Source organism: Ammospiza caudacuta, chromosome 30 (assembly GCF_027887145.1).
Source record: "Ammospiza caudacuta isolate bAmmCau1 chromosome 30, bAmmCau1.pri, whole genome shotgun sequence".
Lineage (NCBI taxonomy): Eukaryota > Metazoa > Chordata > Aves > Passeriformes > Passerellidae > Ammospiza > Ammospiza caudacuta.
Genome location: NC_080622.1, coordinates 5,238,697 through 5,254,905, shown reverse-complemented (window position 1 = coordinate 5,254,905; position 16,209 = coordinate 5,238,697). Strand labels below are relative to the sequence as shown.

The following is a 16,209-nucleotide window of genomic DNA, read 5'->3' as shown; positions in this document are numbered from 1 at the left end:
TTCCTGGCATTGCCACCAAGTGCTGGCAGCTGTGTCGCTGCCCCTGGCATTGCCACTGAGCCCTCCCAGTGTCCCTTGCCCTGTCCCTGGGAATGGGAAATGGGGATTGGGTGAGATTTGGGATCAGGAGGAGTTTGGGGGCTGAACTGGGAATGCCCGATCCAAACTGGGAGTGCCTGACCCGAACTGGGAATGTCTGATCCCAACTGTGAATGCCCAATTCCAACTGGGAATGTGTGACCCAAACTGGGAATGCCTGACCCAAACTGGGAATGCCTGATTCCAACTGGGAATGCCCAATCCAAGCTGGGAATGCCTGATCCAAACTGGGAATACCTGATCCCAACTGGGAATGCCTGACCTGAACTGGGAATGCCCGATCCAAACTGGGAATACCTGATCCCAACTGGGAATGCCTGACCTGAACTGGGAATGCCCGATTCCAGCTGGGAATACCTGATCCCAACTGGGAATGCCTGACCTGAACTGGGAATGCCCGATTCCAGCTGGGAATACCTGATCCCAACTGGGAATGCCTGATCCCAACTGGGAATGCCCAATCCAAGCTGGGAATGCCCGATCCCAACTGGGAATGCCCGATTCCAGCTGGGAATGCCTGATCCCAACTGGGAATGCCTGATCCCAGCCCTCCCAGCCTCCCAGCCCTCCGGAAGGTGACACTTGCAGCCTCTGCAGGAATCAGCTGTTTATTCCCATTTTCCATGCGATAAAAAGGAAGGAAAAGGAAAAGGAGGAGAAGGAGAATCCCCCACCCACCACCAGCACCCTGTGGCTCAAACCCCCAGGCCTGGAGCTGAAATTCTGCTGGAATCCACCTAAAATTGTGATTTATTTTTTTGTTTTTTTCCCCCAGCCTTGAGGATTTCCAGGCCCCAGAATCAGGAATTTTTTTTGGAGTTTAAAAATCTAGAAGCTGAGAGCAGCCCCGGGGCTGGGGGAACCTGAAGTGCCACCCCAGGGTGCAAAAGAGGACAGAGGCACCCAAGGACTCCAATTAGAGCAGAAAAATTGATTAAATATTGAGGGACACACCCAGCAGGGAGGCAGAAACTCCAGATCCGGAGGAATCTCCCTTCCTGCTGGGGATCCATTGCAGGGAAAAGCCCCCAAACCCCACTGGACACCCTGGGATCCTTTTGAGTCCATCACTGCTGGGCCACCACATCCTGAGGGGCAGAAGTGACCCTCAAAAGGACCTGGAGAGGCCCCAGGGAGAGGCAGATTCCCCTCAGGACGTTTTGGATTCATCCCTGGCGCGGCTCGGAGCCTCCTGCGGGGGCTCCTGGCCCTGCTTGGTGCCACCATCCTGAGAAACCCGGGAGTTTTCCGCTTCCCGGGGGCTCCTCTTGCTGGGTTCCTCCTCTGGAGCCTCCTTGCCCTCCTGGGTTCCCTCCCCGAGGGTTTCTCCGGGGTCTCTCTGCTCTGGATCCCGGCGCTCCGGGGGGACTCCGCTCTTGGCCTCGCCGGCCTGGCGCTCTCTCCGCTCCCGCGGGGCCTTCTGGGGCTCCTCACCCTGGGGCTGCTCCTGCTCCGCCTCGGGGACCTCGGGGCGCCTCCGGAGCTCCTTGGATTTCACCCGTTTGCCCTTCACGGCCTCTGGATCGGCGGAATCTTTCAGGGCTCCGGAATCCTTCAGGGCTCCAGAATCCTCCAGGGCTCCTTCCTTCACCTCTTTTCCGGATCTTTCCCTGGGCTCATCCAGGCCCTCACCGGGGTTTTCCTGGGGATGTTTGGATGGTGGAACCTCGGGGCGGTCTCTATGGTCGCTCGGTGGCCGCGGGGACACGGAGCAGGTGCGGACGCGCACGGGCTGGCCGCGCTGGCCGGGCTGGTGGCACACGATCTCGTAGGTGGCGGCTTTGGGGTCCTGCTGGTTCTGGATGACGTGCACCAGGTAGGCCACGGTCTGAGGCTCCACGGGCTCGGGGAGCAGCCGGACCTCGGGCCGGACGTCGGGGTCGGCGGGGCGGTACCGGACACGGAGGTCACTGATGGGCACCTCCTGACCTGGAGGGCAGAGATCGATGGTGTCCACGTCCAGGGTCTGGTACCGGTACTGGTCCTGCTCCAGCTCCTCCTCATCTTCCTCCTCCAGGACCTCCAGCCTGATCTCCTCACGTGCCTCACTCTGGTCAGTGACGGTCACTTCTGCCTCACTGTCCTGTGTCCGGCGGCTGTGGCGCTCTGAGACCTCCAGCTCCCGTTCAACATCGATTCTCCTCTCCCTCAGGGTTTCATCCCTCTCTCTGACACGGGAGATTCTCCTCTCTGGTTCTGCTCCCTCCTCACGCTCACAGGGACGTTCTCTCCTTCTCAGCTCCTCACCTCGTTCCTGGATCTCACGGCGCACTTTGACATCGGCTTCGACTGCTGCCACTGAGATCTCTCTGTCCCTTTCAAACCTCACTGATTCTCTCTGTCTCCTTCCATCATCTTCAAGTTCACGAATTTCACGATCACGTCTGTCCCGTGTCTCTCTCTGGCCGGCTCTGGCCACTTCTTCCTTCCTTACCCGTGCCCGGCGCTCAGACACCTCCAGCTCCTGTTCAACATCGATTCTCCTCTCCCTCAGGGTTTCATCCCTCTCTCTGACACGGGAAATTCTCCTCTCTGGTTCTGCTCCCTCCTCACGCTCACAGGGACATTCTCTCCTTCTCAGCTCCTCACCTCGTTCCCGGATCTCACGGCGCACTTTGACATCGGCTTCGGCTGCTGCCACTGAGATCTCTCTGTCCCTCTCGTACCTCAGAGTTTCTCTTTGTCTCCTTCCATCAGCTTCAATCTCACGGATGTCTCGCTCTCGTCTGTCCCGTGTCTCTCTCCGGCCAACTCTGGCCATTTCTTCCTCCCTTTCCCATGCCCGGCGCTCAGACACCTCCAGCTCCTGTTCCTGGTCGATTCTCCTCTCTCTCACAGCTTCATCCCTCTCTCTGACACGGGAGATTCTCCTCTCTTCCTCCTCACGCTCACAGGGACGTTCTCTCCTTCTCAGCTCCTCACCTTGTTCCCGGATCTCACGGCACACTTTGACATCGGCTTCGGCTGCTGCCACTGAGATCTCTCTGTCCCTCTCGTACCTCTCTGAATCTCTTTGTCTTCTTGCATCAGCTTCAAGTTCACGAATCTCACGAATTTCACGTCTGTCCCATGTCTCTATCTGGCCAACTCTGGTCACTTCTTCCTCCCTTTCCCGTGCCTGGTGCTCAGAGCCCTCCACCTCCAGCTCCTGTTGCTGATCAATTCTCCGCTCCCTCAGGGGCTCTTCCCTGTCTCTTCTGGGGCAAATTCTTCTGTCTTCTCCCTCACGGGGACGTTCTCTCCTTCCCAGCTCCTCACCTCGTTCCTGGATCTCACGGCGCACTTTGACATCGGCTTCAGCTGCTGCCACTGAGATCTCTCTTCTCCTGTCATACACTTCTTGTTCTCTCCTTCCATCTATTTCAGCCTCACGGATGTCTCGCTCTCGTCTCTCCCGTGTCTCTCTCAGGTTTCTGGCAGCCACTTCCTCCCTTTCTCGTGCCCGGTGCTCAGACACCACCAGCTCCCATTGCTGATCGAGTCTCCTCTCCCTCAGGGCCTCTTCCCTCTCTCTGACCCGGGAGATTCTCCTCTCTGGTTCTCCTTCCTCCTCACGCTCACAGGGACGTTCTCTCCTTCTCAGCTCCTCTCGGCGCACTTCGACGTCAGCTTCTTCTGCTGCCACTGAGATCTCTCTGTCCCTTTCGAACCTCAGGGTTTCTCTTTGCCTCCTCCCATCATCATCAATCTCACGAATTTCACCAGTTTCACGTCTCTCTCGTGTCTCTCTCCGACCAACTCTGGTAACTTCTTCACTCCTTTCCCGTGCCCGGCGCTCAGACACCTCCAGCTCCCGTTCCTGGTTGATTCTCCTCTCCCTCAGGGTTTCGTCCCTCTCTCTGACACGGGAGATTCTCCTCTCTGGTTCTGCTCCCTCCTCACACTCACGGGGACATTCTCTCCTTCTCAGCTCCTCACCTCGTTCCCGGATCTCACGGCGCACTTTGACATCGGCTTCAGCTGCTGCCACTGAGATCTCTCTGTCCCTCTCGTACCTCAGAGTTTCTCTTTGTCTCTTTCCGTCATCTTCAAGTTCACAAATTTCACACTCTTGTCTCTCCTCCCTTTCCCTTGCCCAGCGCTCAGAGCCCTCCACCTCCAGCTCCCGTTCCTGGTTGATTCTCCTCTCCCTCAGGGGCTCCTCTCTTTCTCTTCTGGGGCAAATTCTTCTGTCTTCAGCCTCACAGGGACGCTCTCTCCTTCTCAGCTCCTCACCTCGTTCCCGGATCTCACGGCGCACTTTGACATCGGCTTCAGCTGCTGCCACTGAGATCTCTCTGTCCCTTTCGTACCTCAGAGTTTCTCTTTGTCTCCTTCCATCATCTTCAAGTTCACGAATTTCTCGGTCTCGTCTCTCCCGTGTCTCTCTCCGGCCAGCTCTGGCCACTTCTTCCTCCCTTTCCCGTGTCCGGCGCTCAGAGCCCTCCAGCTCCCATTCCCGATTGATTCTCCTCTCCCTCACAGCTTCATCCCTCTCTCTGACACGGGAAATTCTCCTCTCTGGTTCTCCTTCCTCCTCACGCTCACAGGGACGTTCTCTCCTTCTCAGCTCCTCACCTCGTTCCCGGATCTCACGGCGCACTTTGACATCGGCTTCAGCTGCTGCCACTGAGATCTCTCTGTCCCTTTCAAACCTCACTGATTCTCTCTCTCTCCTCCCATCAGCGTCAATCTCACGAATTTCACGCTCACGTCTGTCCTGTGTCTCTCTCCGGCCGACTCTGGCCACTTCTTCCTTCCTTTCCCTTGTCTGACGCTCAGAGGCCTCCAGTTCCCATTCCTGGTCGATTCTCCTCTCCCTCAGAGGCTCTTCCCCGTCTCTTCTGGGGCAAATTCTTCTGTCTTCAGCCTCACAGGGACGTTCTCTCCTTCTCAGTTCCTCACCTCGTTCCCGGATCTCACGGTGCACTTTGACATCGGCTTTGGCTGCTGCCACTGAGATCTCTCTGTCCCTCTCGTACCTCAGAGTTTCTCTTTGTCTCCTTCCATCAGCTTCAATCTCACGGATGTCTCGCTCTCGTCTGTCCCGTGTCTCTCTCCGGCCAACTCTGGCCACTTCTTCCTCCCTTTCCCGTGCCCGGTGCTCAGACACCTCCAGCTCCCGTTGCTGATCAATTCTCCTCTCCCTCACAGCTTCATCCCTCTCTCTGACACGGGAAATTCTCCTCTCTTCCTCCTCACGCTCACAGGGACGTTCTCTCCTCCCCAGCTCCTCACCTCGTTCCCGGATCTCACGGCGCACTTTGACGTCAACTTCAGCTGCTGCCACTGAGATCTCTCTGTCCCTTTCAAATCTCACTGATTCTCTCTGTCTCCTTCCATCATCTCCAATCTCACGAATTTCATGCTCATGTCTCTCCCGTGTCGCTCTCAGGTTTCTGGCAGCCACTTCTTCCTCCCTTTTCCTTGTCCGGCGCTCAGACACATCCACCTCCAGCTCCCGTTCCTCATCCACCCTCCTCTCTCTCATTCTCCCTTTTCTTCTGGGATCATCTCTTTCTCTTCTCTCCTGCTCCTCCCGGATCTCCCTTTCCCTTTCAGCCGATTCCAGCTCCTGTTCCCGCTTTGTTCTCTGCCTGTGGCCGCGTTCCTCTGCCTCTGCTCTCCCACATTCCCCGAGGTCGATCTCTAACGGTTCCTCCAGGTACAACTGGTGTGGCCTCCTGGACTCTGGACATTCCAGCTCAGCCGCCCGGCGCCTTCTCCCTTCCAGCTCCCTTTGTCCCAGCTCACGCCGGCAGTGGCGGCTCCTCTCCTCCCGGAGCAATTCGGGTTCCCGTGGCCGGTTGTCTCCTTCTCCATCTGCTCCTCGTGGCCGCTGGGTTCTTTCATCACGCCCTTGCTCCTGGCAGCTCCACCGGTCCGGCCGTGCTTGGGGTTCCCGGCGTTGCCTGTCTGTCCTCACGTCTGCCTCTTCTTCCTCCTGGTCTCTCCTCTCTCCCTCTCTTCTGTCCGGCTCCAGGGGCTGCCGCCTTCTCCGGCTCTCCCGCTGCTCGCACGGCTCCTGGCTCCGTTCCCGGCATTTCCGAGGGATCAGCTCCTGGCGTGGTTCCTCCCTGCTCCGTGTGCGACGTTCCTGCTGATCCCTCCTCGTTTCCTCCGAGATTTCCCCCTCCCTGACCCTGAGGTCTCCTTGCAGCTCAGCCTCACGATTCCTCTCCCAGGTTTGTCGTTCCTCCTCCTCCTCCTCCTCCTCCTGGAGCTGCCGGCGGCTCCCTCTGCTCCTGAATTCCGTCTCCCGCAGGGATTTCCCGCCTGTCGGGAGCTTTGTCCTCTGCACCAGGAACGGGGCCCTCGGCTGGAACCAGAAGCAGCACTTGGCCACACGGAACACCAGGAGGAGGAACTCGTTGAAATCGATGTCCCCGTCCCCATCCCACTCCAGGAACTGCAGGATCTTCTCGATGGTCTGAGGGTCATGTGGCTTCTGCGGAGTGAAAAGCACGGGGTGGGGGAAAAAAGGGGATTTTGGTCTTCCTGCTCCTTGGGGGAGAAATGCAACAATGTGAGGGGAAAAAGGGGATTTTGGTCTTCCTGCTCCTTGGGGGAGAAAGGCAACAACGGGAAGAATCGCAGGAATTCTCCTTCCATCTCTCATAATTTCACTTGTAGGGCTCAGCACCAGCTGTGGGAATTCATTCCCCAAAACCCTCCCGGGATCCCCCTTTTCTCCAGGCTGAGCCCCCCCAGCTCCCTCAGGATTCTCCATTCCCTTCTCCAGCACAAAGGAACCCAACCTTTGGTGGAACCCAATCTTTGGTGGAGCCCAACCTTTGGTGGAACCCAAACTTTGGTGGAGCCCAACCTTTGATGGAACCCAAACTTTAGTGGAACCCAAACTTTGGTGGAACCCAAACTTTGGTGGAACCCTCCCCATTCCCTTTCCAGAGAGGATTTTGCCATTCCCACACTCCAGCGCTCACCACCAGGGAATCTGCGAATTCCCTCTGGATCAGCTCCCTCATCCTCCTGCGGCTGAGCCCGGAGCCGTCCCCATCTGCCCGGGCATGCTGCTGGAAGACGCCGACGATGGTGGCGATGCTGTCCAAGAGCGGGGACATGCTGCAGATCCGAGCGAGCCTGGAGGGACAGGAGCACACCAAGGGCTGGGGGATCCCCTTGGGAAGAGGGAGGAGAATTCCCGGCTCCGTTGGGAACACATTCCGGGGTTTTAGTGGGATGGGGAGCGGCCTCTGGCCTCGCCACTGACGCGTTTGGGTGACGTCAGAGTGGGAACGGTGACGGGGACGCGGTGACGGGGAGGGACCTGGCGGAGCTGACTCAAGAGGTGCCCCCAGATCCTGCCCCGTGGGGTTATCCCATGGAATATTTCCTTGGAATGGGCACTAAATGGAACCAGTCCAACCCCTCTGCTGTCCAGGTAGGTCTCTTAGGTCACCATAGAGCTTCTCCTCCCCAGAAGCTCTCCCAATCTTCCCTCAGCCCTTGGAGCATCTCCATGGCCTCATTCCAGGACTTCCTGGTGTTTCCAAGACCCATCCCTGTGATCCTGGTGAGAGCAGCTTTAACCCAACCCAAGACAAGATCTGGGGCAGAGACCTCAGGAGCTGCGTCTGGAAACCTCCAAAGCCTCCTCCTTCCCTCCTTCCTCCCTTTGTGGGATGCCCAAATCTCTTATGGGGAACCTCCGCCCCCGATCTGATCCCGGGGAGCTGCGCCGTGCCCCATTCCCGCCTCCGGAACGTGCCCGGGCACACGAGCACTCCCTGCCCCATGGAAACGCCGGAATTTCCACAGAGAAGGGGCCACAGCTCCAGCCGGGAGCTGTCCCCACACCCAAAGAACTCCCCAAACTTCTCCCGTGTTCCCTTCCCACAAGGATGATTCCAACAGGGAGAAACCCCTCAATATTCCCAAAAAACACCGGGAACGACTCTCCCATCCACCATGAACCCCGGAGAAACACCGAAAATTCCCAAATTCCCAGCCAGGGGAACATTCCCGGCAAAGGGAACATTCCCAAGGGAGCCCCACTCACCCAAGTCACCGTCGGGATCGAGTGGGATTCCTGGGAAGCCGTGCGGAGCCAGGCGAGGATGGCGCTGCTTTTATAGGGTCCCCGTCGGGGTTGGAGAGGAGCCACCCTTCGTGGACGTTGTCCTGATTCATCCCGGGCCAAGCCCAGTCCCAAACGGGTTATTTGGCTTTATCAACCCTTCCCTATCATTTTCACCCCGAAATAGCAGCGGCTCTTCGGGCCGGTTCCGCCTAATCCTGGAAAATCCTGGCTGTAAAATCCTTTTATGGTCGAGTTTCGGATTTTTTTTGGGGGGAAATCTGGAAGGGCTCCAGAGCGTAAAGGGAGGAGGGCGGATTTCAGTGTAAATATTTGTGTTATGGGTGGGATTTGTGTCTTTAACACCTGCAAAACCACATGAAAATGGGGATTAATATTTAGATTAAACGAATTAAATTAATTAAATTAATTAAAAGGAAAATTTAAGTGCTGATGGCAGCAGAGCTCAGGACGAGCAGATCAGGGGACAATCAAGATCTTTATGACCCACGTAATTAATCCCGCAATTCCAGAGGGGATTTTTTGTCCCTTTTTTGTGCAATTCCTTTGGAATTTCAAACCTGAGGTCGCTGAGGTTTGGATCAGGCAAAGGGAAGAAGATTTCAGCCCTAAAATCTGGGTGAGATTCCCCAAATCCTCCTGGTTTTGGTTCATGAGACACCCCTGTAGAGTTTTATTCTTATTTTTACTTCTCATTAATATTTGGCCATATTATCCAATATTAAAAATAAACCAACCACAGCCATTTTTAAATGATTAAATGAATTTTTAAACGGATTTTTGAACTAGGAAATTGTAATCAATTTATGACTTTTCATTGAGAAAAATCACAATAAAGCTCCTAATATTAATTGGACCATTTTAATTTCAACTTGGCTGGATTTTAATTAAAAATAAAAGCAGAAAAACCTCTGCTGAGAGGTCGATTAATGCTGAATTTCCTCTGGCTTCCCTCAGGCCGTAATTACCTCACAATCCCCTTATTTTTTAATTTAATCTTTCGAACGGCAAATTAATTAACTCTTCCTTTATTCCCCAGGAGCTCTTAGAGGAAATCTGGAAAATTCCAGAGCTTGAATTTGGGGTTTGGAGGGGACACAGGGTGACGGGGACATCACGGGGGCCACCTCAGAGCAGGAACTCGTCCCGCAGCCTCGCCTGTGGCTCACCCTGGGTGTAGGAGCCCAATTAATTAACGCTGGCTAATTAATAACCTCGGGGACACTCAGCCCGGGGATTTGTCCCCAACGTTCATTTTTGGGATTTTTTTTTTTTTTTTTTTTTGAACCCGGATTAAATTACCCTGGTGCAAATTAGGCCCCGCCTGGGCAATAATGACACCCTTGGGACGCTGTAATTTTGGGGTGGATTTTTGGGGCGATTATGCAAATGAGGGGGGGTTTGGTGGCCTGTAACTGTCTGGAATCCCCACCCCAGGGGCCGGGGCCTCAGGAACCCGCCTTGGAAAAGGTCCCTGGGCTCGGGAGCGCTTTCCTGGGACTTGGTGACATTCCCAGGATGAGGCAACGAGGTTCTAGGCACGTACTGGCAATGCTGAACCCCTTTTCCTGCTGAATTTTCCCCAGAAATGCTTCTCCTGAGGCTCCAGGCATGTCCTGGCAGTTCTTATGGAACTGGGGTGGGATTTGTTGGGATTTCAGGTTCTTTTCCATCCCAAACCCTTCCAGAATTCCCTGGGCTTGTTTAGATGGAATTTTAGGGATCAGTCCTTCCCTGCTCCAGGTGATTCCAGATTATTCCATGGATTTCCCGTCCCTGGAAGTGCCCAAGGCCAGGCTGGACCCACCTGGGAATAGGGGAAGGTCCCTGCCCATGGAACTGGGGTGGAATTTTTGGGATTTCAGGTTCCTTTCCATCCCAAGCCATTCCAGGATTCCTTGGGCTGGTTTGGATGGGATTTTATGGATTCCTCATCCCTGGAAGTGCCCAAGGTCAGGCTGGACCCACCTGGGATGGCAGAATTTGTCCCACCTGGATCCTGGGACACTTTTCCAGCCGGGATGTGGACGGGCAGTGGGGTGAGGTCAGCGGGGCTGGAGCCCCAGGACTCCTCACCCCACTCATCCTGTTTGTCCCCATCTGTCACCTGCCTGTCCCCAATCAGAGCCATCGGGGCCCGGCCGAGGTCCCCACGCCTCGTCTGAGGTCGGTGACACGCAGGACACGGAGCCCCGGGCGCCACCTCCGACGTCACCCCCGAGACGGCCTCGAATCCCACAGCGGCCTTGGCCCTGAATCAGAAATCCCAAACCAGAAACCACCCCCAGCAAATCCACGGGGATCCGGAATTCCAGAATCCCCTCAGAATTCCCCGGGTCGGGCCCGGATTTGTGGGATTTTGGGGAATCTGGAATTCCAAAATTCCATCGGAATTCCCCAGATCGGGGCATCTCGGATTTGTGGGATTTTGGGATGAGTTCTGGTGGGGGATCTCAGCTGTGGACACACCAGGGGAGAGCTGGAAATTCCAAATGTCCCACCCAAAGCAGCCCAGGGAAGGTTGGGAATTCCAAATATCCCACCCAAATCCATCTTTTATAGGATCAGGATTCTGGCCTGAGAATTTCTGGGGAGACACCCCTGAAAGGCCCCTCACCCAATCCCCCCATCTTTATTTGCTTTTAATGATGAAAATTTTTCATTAATGAGGATTTTCTCTGGAGTGAATTCCTGGCCCCTCCCATAGCCATCCCCAGCAGGAATTGGGCAGGAATGGGGCAGGAACTGGGCAGGAAAGGTTATTTTCATTAATTTGGTGCTTTTGGTTATTTTTACCCTGGGTTGGGGTTCAGGCGGTGCCGGAGCCACGCCCGGGGCTCGGAACGGGTTTGGTGAGAGGGGTGGGGAGGGAGGGAGGGGAAGGGACAGGAATGAGGATGTTGGGATGGGAACCGGGGCTGGGCCGGGGCTGGGAACGGGAACGGAGGGTCCTGAGGGGGCTGATCCTGGAGAAAAGGGGGATCCAGAGGGGATTTGGGTTCTGATCCGAGAGAATGGGACAGGACAAGAAGGAACAGCCTCGAGCTGTGCCAGGGCGGGAAATTTGGGAAATTTACTGAGAAAATTATTTTATTTTATTTTATTTTATTTTATTTTATTTTATTTTATTTTATTTTATTTTATTTTATTTTATTTTATTTTATTTTATTTTATTTTAAAATAGTTTATTTTATTTTTATTTTATTTTTATTTTATTTTATTTTATTTTATTTTATTTTAGTTTATTTTAGTTTAGTTTAGTTTATTTTATTTTATTTTATTTTAGTTTAGTTTATTTTAGTTTATTTTATTTTATATAAAAATAGTTTATTTTATTTTATTTTATTTTATTTTATTTTATTTTATTTTGTTTTATTCTATTTTATATTTGCCTTGGAAGGGGCTCAGGGAGGTTCGGAATGGCCACCCCTGGAGGTGTCCCAAGAAATTCCCGGAGATTCCTCGGGATGACCAAGGGGGGATCGATCCCATCTCGGACTCGGTGATCCCGGAGCTCTTTCCCTGGATGTTCCTGATGATCCTGGAAGTCTCCTGGATCCGGCAGCGAGCGGCGAAATCTTCTCGCACAGTGCCACCAAGCGGCTCCGGGAGCGGGACCGGGATCCCTGGAATGGCGGGGACACGCGGGGAAACTGAGGCACGCGGAGGGAAAAGCGCTGGGACTCCTCGCGCTTCTCCCAGGGCCGGACTGGGAGCCACTGGGAGTCCCCTAAATGCCTCAGGAAGGTCGATTGAAATACTTTTATATTTTATATCTATCAATATATATATATATATATATATATATAAAAATATATAGGCTATATTTTTATATATTATATATTTTTATATAATGTAAATATATAATGTATTTTACATATTTTATATATATATACACATAATATATGTTATGTTTTATTTTATTTTATATTTCATTACTGCAGCTTTTATCCCTCTATTTGAAGGTAAAGCTGTCCACATTATTACTGGTTTCATCCATCTTTTTCTGGCTTTTCTCCACATTATCCCCTTCCCATCTTTCCTTTCCCATTTTTCCCCATTTCCTTCCCTCGTCCCCTCCTGAGAGCTGCAGGAATTCTCCCCAGATTCCGGCCTTTTTTCCCCTTTTTGCCTCATCCTGAAGCAGATTCCTAAACCTTCCCATTCCGCAGGGATTCCCCTCTCCACATCTCCGTGATTAAATAATTGCAATCAAATACTGTGATTAAATAATTGGAATCAAATCCTTCCTTTTTTCCCCAAGCTCTTCCCGCTGTCCCAAATCCCCTCTGACATTAAGAGGTGTCAGAAATTCAAATTCCCCTAATCCCGCTTTTTTTTTCCATGTTAATGAGGATATTTCAATAATTGGATTCCAGGGCTGCCCTCGAATTCTCCGGATTTGAATAATCCCACAATTCAAATCAGGGATTCGCATCCCAGACCCTTCCCTTGCTTTCAGACGCTTTTAATAAATCCAGCATTCATTAATGATAATTAAGGAGGAATTAATTAAACCCTTTCCGTGCCTTCCAAGCCCCAAACTCGCAAATATCTTGAATTTTCCTTTCCTGATCCTCCTGGGGAGGGAGGGATTTTTCCGTGCTCTCTTTTGCTCATTTTCCCATTCCTTGGGATATTTTAATCACATTTTTTTGGGATGTTTTCACCCAATTCCTTGGAATTTTTAATCCAATTCCTCAGAATATTTTCATCCTATTCCTTGGAATATTTTAATTCAGTTTTTGGGATGTTTATATCCAGTTCCTTGGGATGCTTTCACCCTATTCTTTGGGATGTTTTAATCTAATTTTTCAGGATATTTTCATCCCATTCCTTGGGATGTATTAATTCGATTTTTTGGGACGTTTTCACCCAAATCCTTGGAATGTTTTAATCAATTCCTTGGGATGTTTTCACCCAATTCCTCAGGATATTTTTATCCCATTCCTTGGGATGTTTACATCCAATTCCTTGGAGTGTTTTAATCCAATTCCTCAAGATATTTTCATCCCATTCCTTAGGAAGTTTTAATCCCATTTTTGGGATATTTACACCTAATTCCTCACGACATTTTCACCCCATTCCCCAGCTGGAATTCCTTCCATCTTTAACCCGAATTCTAGCTCCCCGAAATAAATTTGGGAGCAGCCCCAGGTGTGGGGGGGCTGCTGGTGGTCCCCAAACTCAGATCCAGCCCAGAATTCCCTAAAAAAATTTTCATCCATGGGGAAGGAGCTCCTCGAGTTTTATTTATGAGGAAAATTTGCTCTCCTCAGTATTCCCACAATTTTAATGGGGAAAACCATTAAGAAGAAGGATTAAAAATTAAAAACATTAAAACCATGAATGAATTAAGGCAGGCTCTGAATCTTGTTCGTCCGTGGGAAGCGAAAAGGCGGCGGGTGATGAAACAGGACCCCGGCTGCAATTCCCACTGGGATCATTTTCCCATTATTTATTGCGCTTTTCGTTGGGCAATCAGACTGACGCGGTAATTAAGAGATGATTGAAAAGCAGCTTTTTTTTTTTTTTTTTTAATAATCTCACGTGAAGCAATTCCCTCTCTTTTTGTGGGAAGCTCAGACTCACCCGAGCCGGGCAGGGACCCCCTTTCCTTCATCCCACTGATCCCAAATCCTATTTCTTGCCCCGGAACCAGCTCTGGCAGCGGGAGAGGCAGCGCTCCACGACGCTGGAAGTGCAGGAGTTGAGGCGGAACGGGCTCCGTGAGGACGTTTGGGGTTTGCTGTCCTTGGCGTCTCCGGCGTCCCCGAGTCCCTGGGATTGGGATGCGCAGGGATCCGTGGAAATCCCGCTTTGGGATGCGCAGGGATCCGTGGAAATCCCGCTTTGGGATGCGCAGGGATCCGTGGAAATCCCGCTTTGGGACGTGCAGGGATCTGTGGAAATCCCACTTTGGGACACGCAGGGATCCGTGGAAATCCCACTTTGGGACGTGCAGGGATCCGTGGAAATCCCACTTTGGGACGTGCAGGGATCTGTGGAAATCCCACTTTGGGACACGCAGGGATCCCCCAGGATCGTGCCCTGGGCCTGGCACGGCTCATCCGTGCCCAACTCCACCACCTCGAGGGTGCAGGGATCCACGGCCGGGAGCTCCTGGTGGAGCTTCTCCAGGTTGTCCAGGCAGCTCCCAGAGGTTTTGGAGACCCCAAGCTCCTCCTGGGGCAGCGAGAAGATCCCGTCGGAGTCAGGGGGACAAAGCTCCACGGTCAGGATGGATTTCTGCAGCGGGAACCTCATCACACACATCCCAGGGGTCTCGAAGGTGAAGGGTTCCTCTCCAGAGCTCGGGATTTTCACGGGATCGGAATCCGTGGGGAGGGACGAGGAGGTGACCCCGAGGGGGACCTGAGGGAGGTCACAGGGACAGGAGGGACAAACGTCCTGGCACGGGCAGGGATCCGCCGGGGAATTCTGCTCCGGGGCCGCCACGGCACAGGGATGGCTCTGGGCAGACTCTTCCAGGCAGGAACAGGGCGGGCACTGGGAATTCATCTCCCTGCGATGATGGAGAGCTGCAAGAAAAGGAACAATTTCACACCCAATCCCATGAAAAATCAGGGGAAATTCCTCATTTTTTCACTTTTCTCTTCAAACTCCCAAAATCAGCTTTTCTCATTAAAATCTGCTCTCAGCCGAACAATTCCAACAATTTGCCAGCTTTTTTGGGGGGGATAGCAATGGATTTGATTCACGTTTTCAGGTTTATAAATTTCAAATAACTCCCTTCCCTTCCCCAGCTGTTTTTCCCTTCCCCAGTTGTTTTTCCCTTCGCCAGTTGTTTTTCCTTTCTTCAGTGGTTTTTCCCTTCTCTAGTTGTTTGGAATGGATCCTGGATCTCCTGGCAGCACGGGGTTTAATCCCACTAAATCCACTGCTGGAACAACAGGAATTTTCCAGAACATCCCTGAGAATTCCAGAATTACAGCCAAGGGAAGGATTTTACCCTCTGAAACCTCTATCCCCGAGGAAACCGAGCACCACAAATCCCCCTTTTTCAACTTTCCAGGGAATCTATTCTGGGAAAGGACAACCAGGATCTGCAGGATCCCAAGGAGACTCACCGGGTCGGGATCTGCGGGATGTTCCTGGCGTGTTCCCGGGATGTTCCTGGTGTGTTCCCGGCCTCCGGAGCCGCGGAGCCCCAGGCACCCGGAGCTCCGCACGGCCTCGCTCCGCCTCTGCCCCGCCAGGGATGATTTGCCTAATTATTTTTAATGGAAAACGCCTATTTCCGCAGCTGCAGCCGGACCTGGAGCTCGGGAATTCACGTGGCCCCGCAGACGCCAGGGAGGAATTTGGGAAATGAGTGGATTCCCGGCCTGGTGACGGGGCAGGTTTTTTGGGATGCTCCGACAGCCTCCAGCCCAACACCTCGTGAGGACCATTAGGGACAGGATGGGATGTGGGATTCGGGGGATTCTTTTACTTTTAGCCACGTCTTCTGACCTTTTTTCTGTCCTGTTTTTCCACGGGGCTGCTGGAAACTCTTTGCTCACCGCTCGTCTCGTGATGTTTTCTGTCCTCTCCCGAAGTTCTGACTCAAATCCTGTCCCCGTTGTCGTGACGGTGGCATTGTCCTCGTGTGGCACGAGCAGGCCGGTGACCGGAGGAGTGACCACCACCATTTTCCCTTCATTTTACCCCAAACCCGCTGAATTCCACCTGGCTGGAAATCCATAAACCCAAAAACGTGAATCAAATCCGTTCCCTCCCAAAAAACATTGGAAAATCATTGGGATTGTTGGGCTGAGAACAGATTTGAGCAAGGAAATCTCAAAGGGAGAGCTTGAACAAAAAAAGAACAAAAAAAGGAGGAAATTTTTCCTGCACTCAGCAGCAAATTCCCAACCCAAGGGGTCATGAATCCCAAATTTATTTATTTCCAGGAAATAACAAAAAACCACCACACTGGACAGCAAAATTTGGAGGGAGAAGAGGCAAAACCCCTCTTGGTGTCCTGGTGGAAAACAACCTCGCCTCTGGTGCGAGTCACTCCTGTCCCTGGCTGTGTCACCGGGTGGCTTCGGGCTGGGTGGCAGTGA

At 52.7% G+C, this 16,209-nt stretch overlaps 2 protein-coding genes across 2 annotated transcripts; both read right to left on the bottom strand.

Moving 5' to 3' along the window:
- Positions 1-1,249: 1,249 nt before the first annotated feature.
- On the bottom strand, positions 1,250-5,569 carry LOC131569501 (trichohyalin-like). The gene is made up of 2 exons (XM_058821710.1): positions 3,358-5,569; positions 1,250-3,129 (listed from the first exon to the last, which is right to left on the bottom strand). Exons 1-2 carry the CDS (start codon positions 5,567-5,569, stop codon positions 1,250-1,252), a joined length of 4,092 nt encoding a protein of 1,363 aa, XP_058677693.1.
- Positions 5,570-5,727: 158 nt separating this feature from the next.
- On the bottom strand, positions 5,728-7,160 carry LOC131569500 (trichohyalin-like). The gene is made up of 3 exons (XM_058821709.1): positions 7,023-7,160; positions 5,991-6,526; positions 5,728-5,944 (listed from the first exon to the last, which is right to left on the bottom strand). The coding sequence occupies exons 1-3, from the start codon at positions 7,158-7,160 to the stop codon at positions 5,728-5,730; spliced, it is 891 nt and encodes a 296-aa protein (XP_058677692.1).
- Between the last annotated feature and the right edge of the window lie 9,049 nt (positions 7,161-16,209).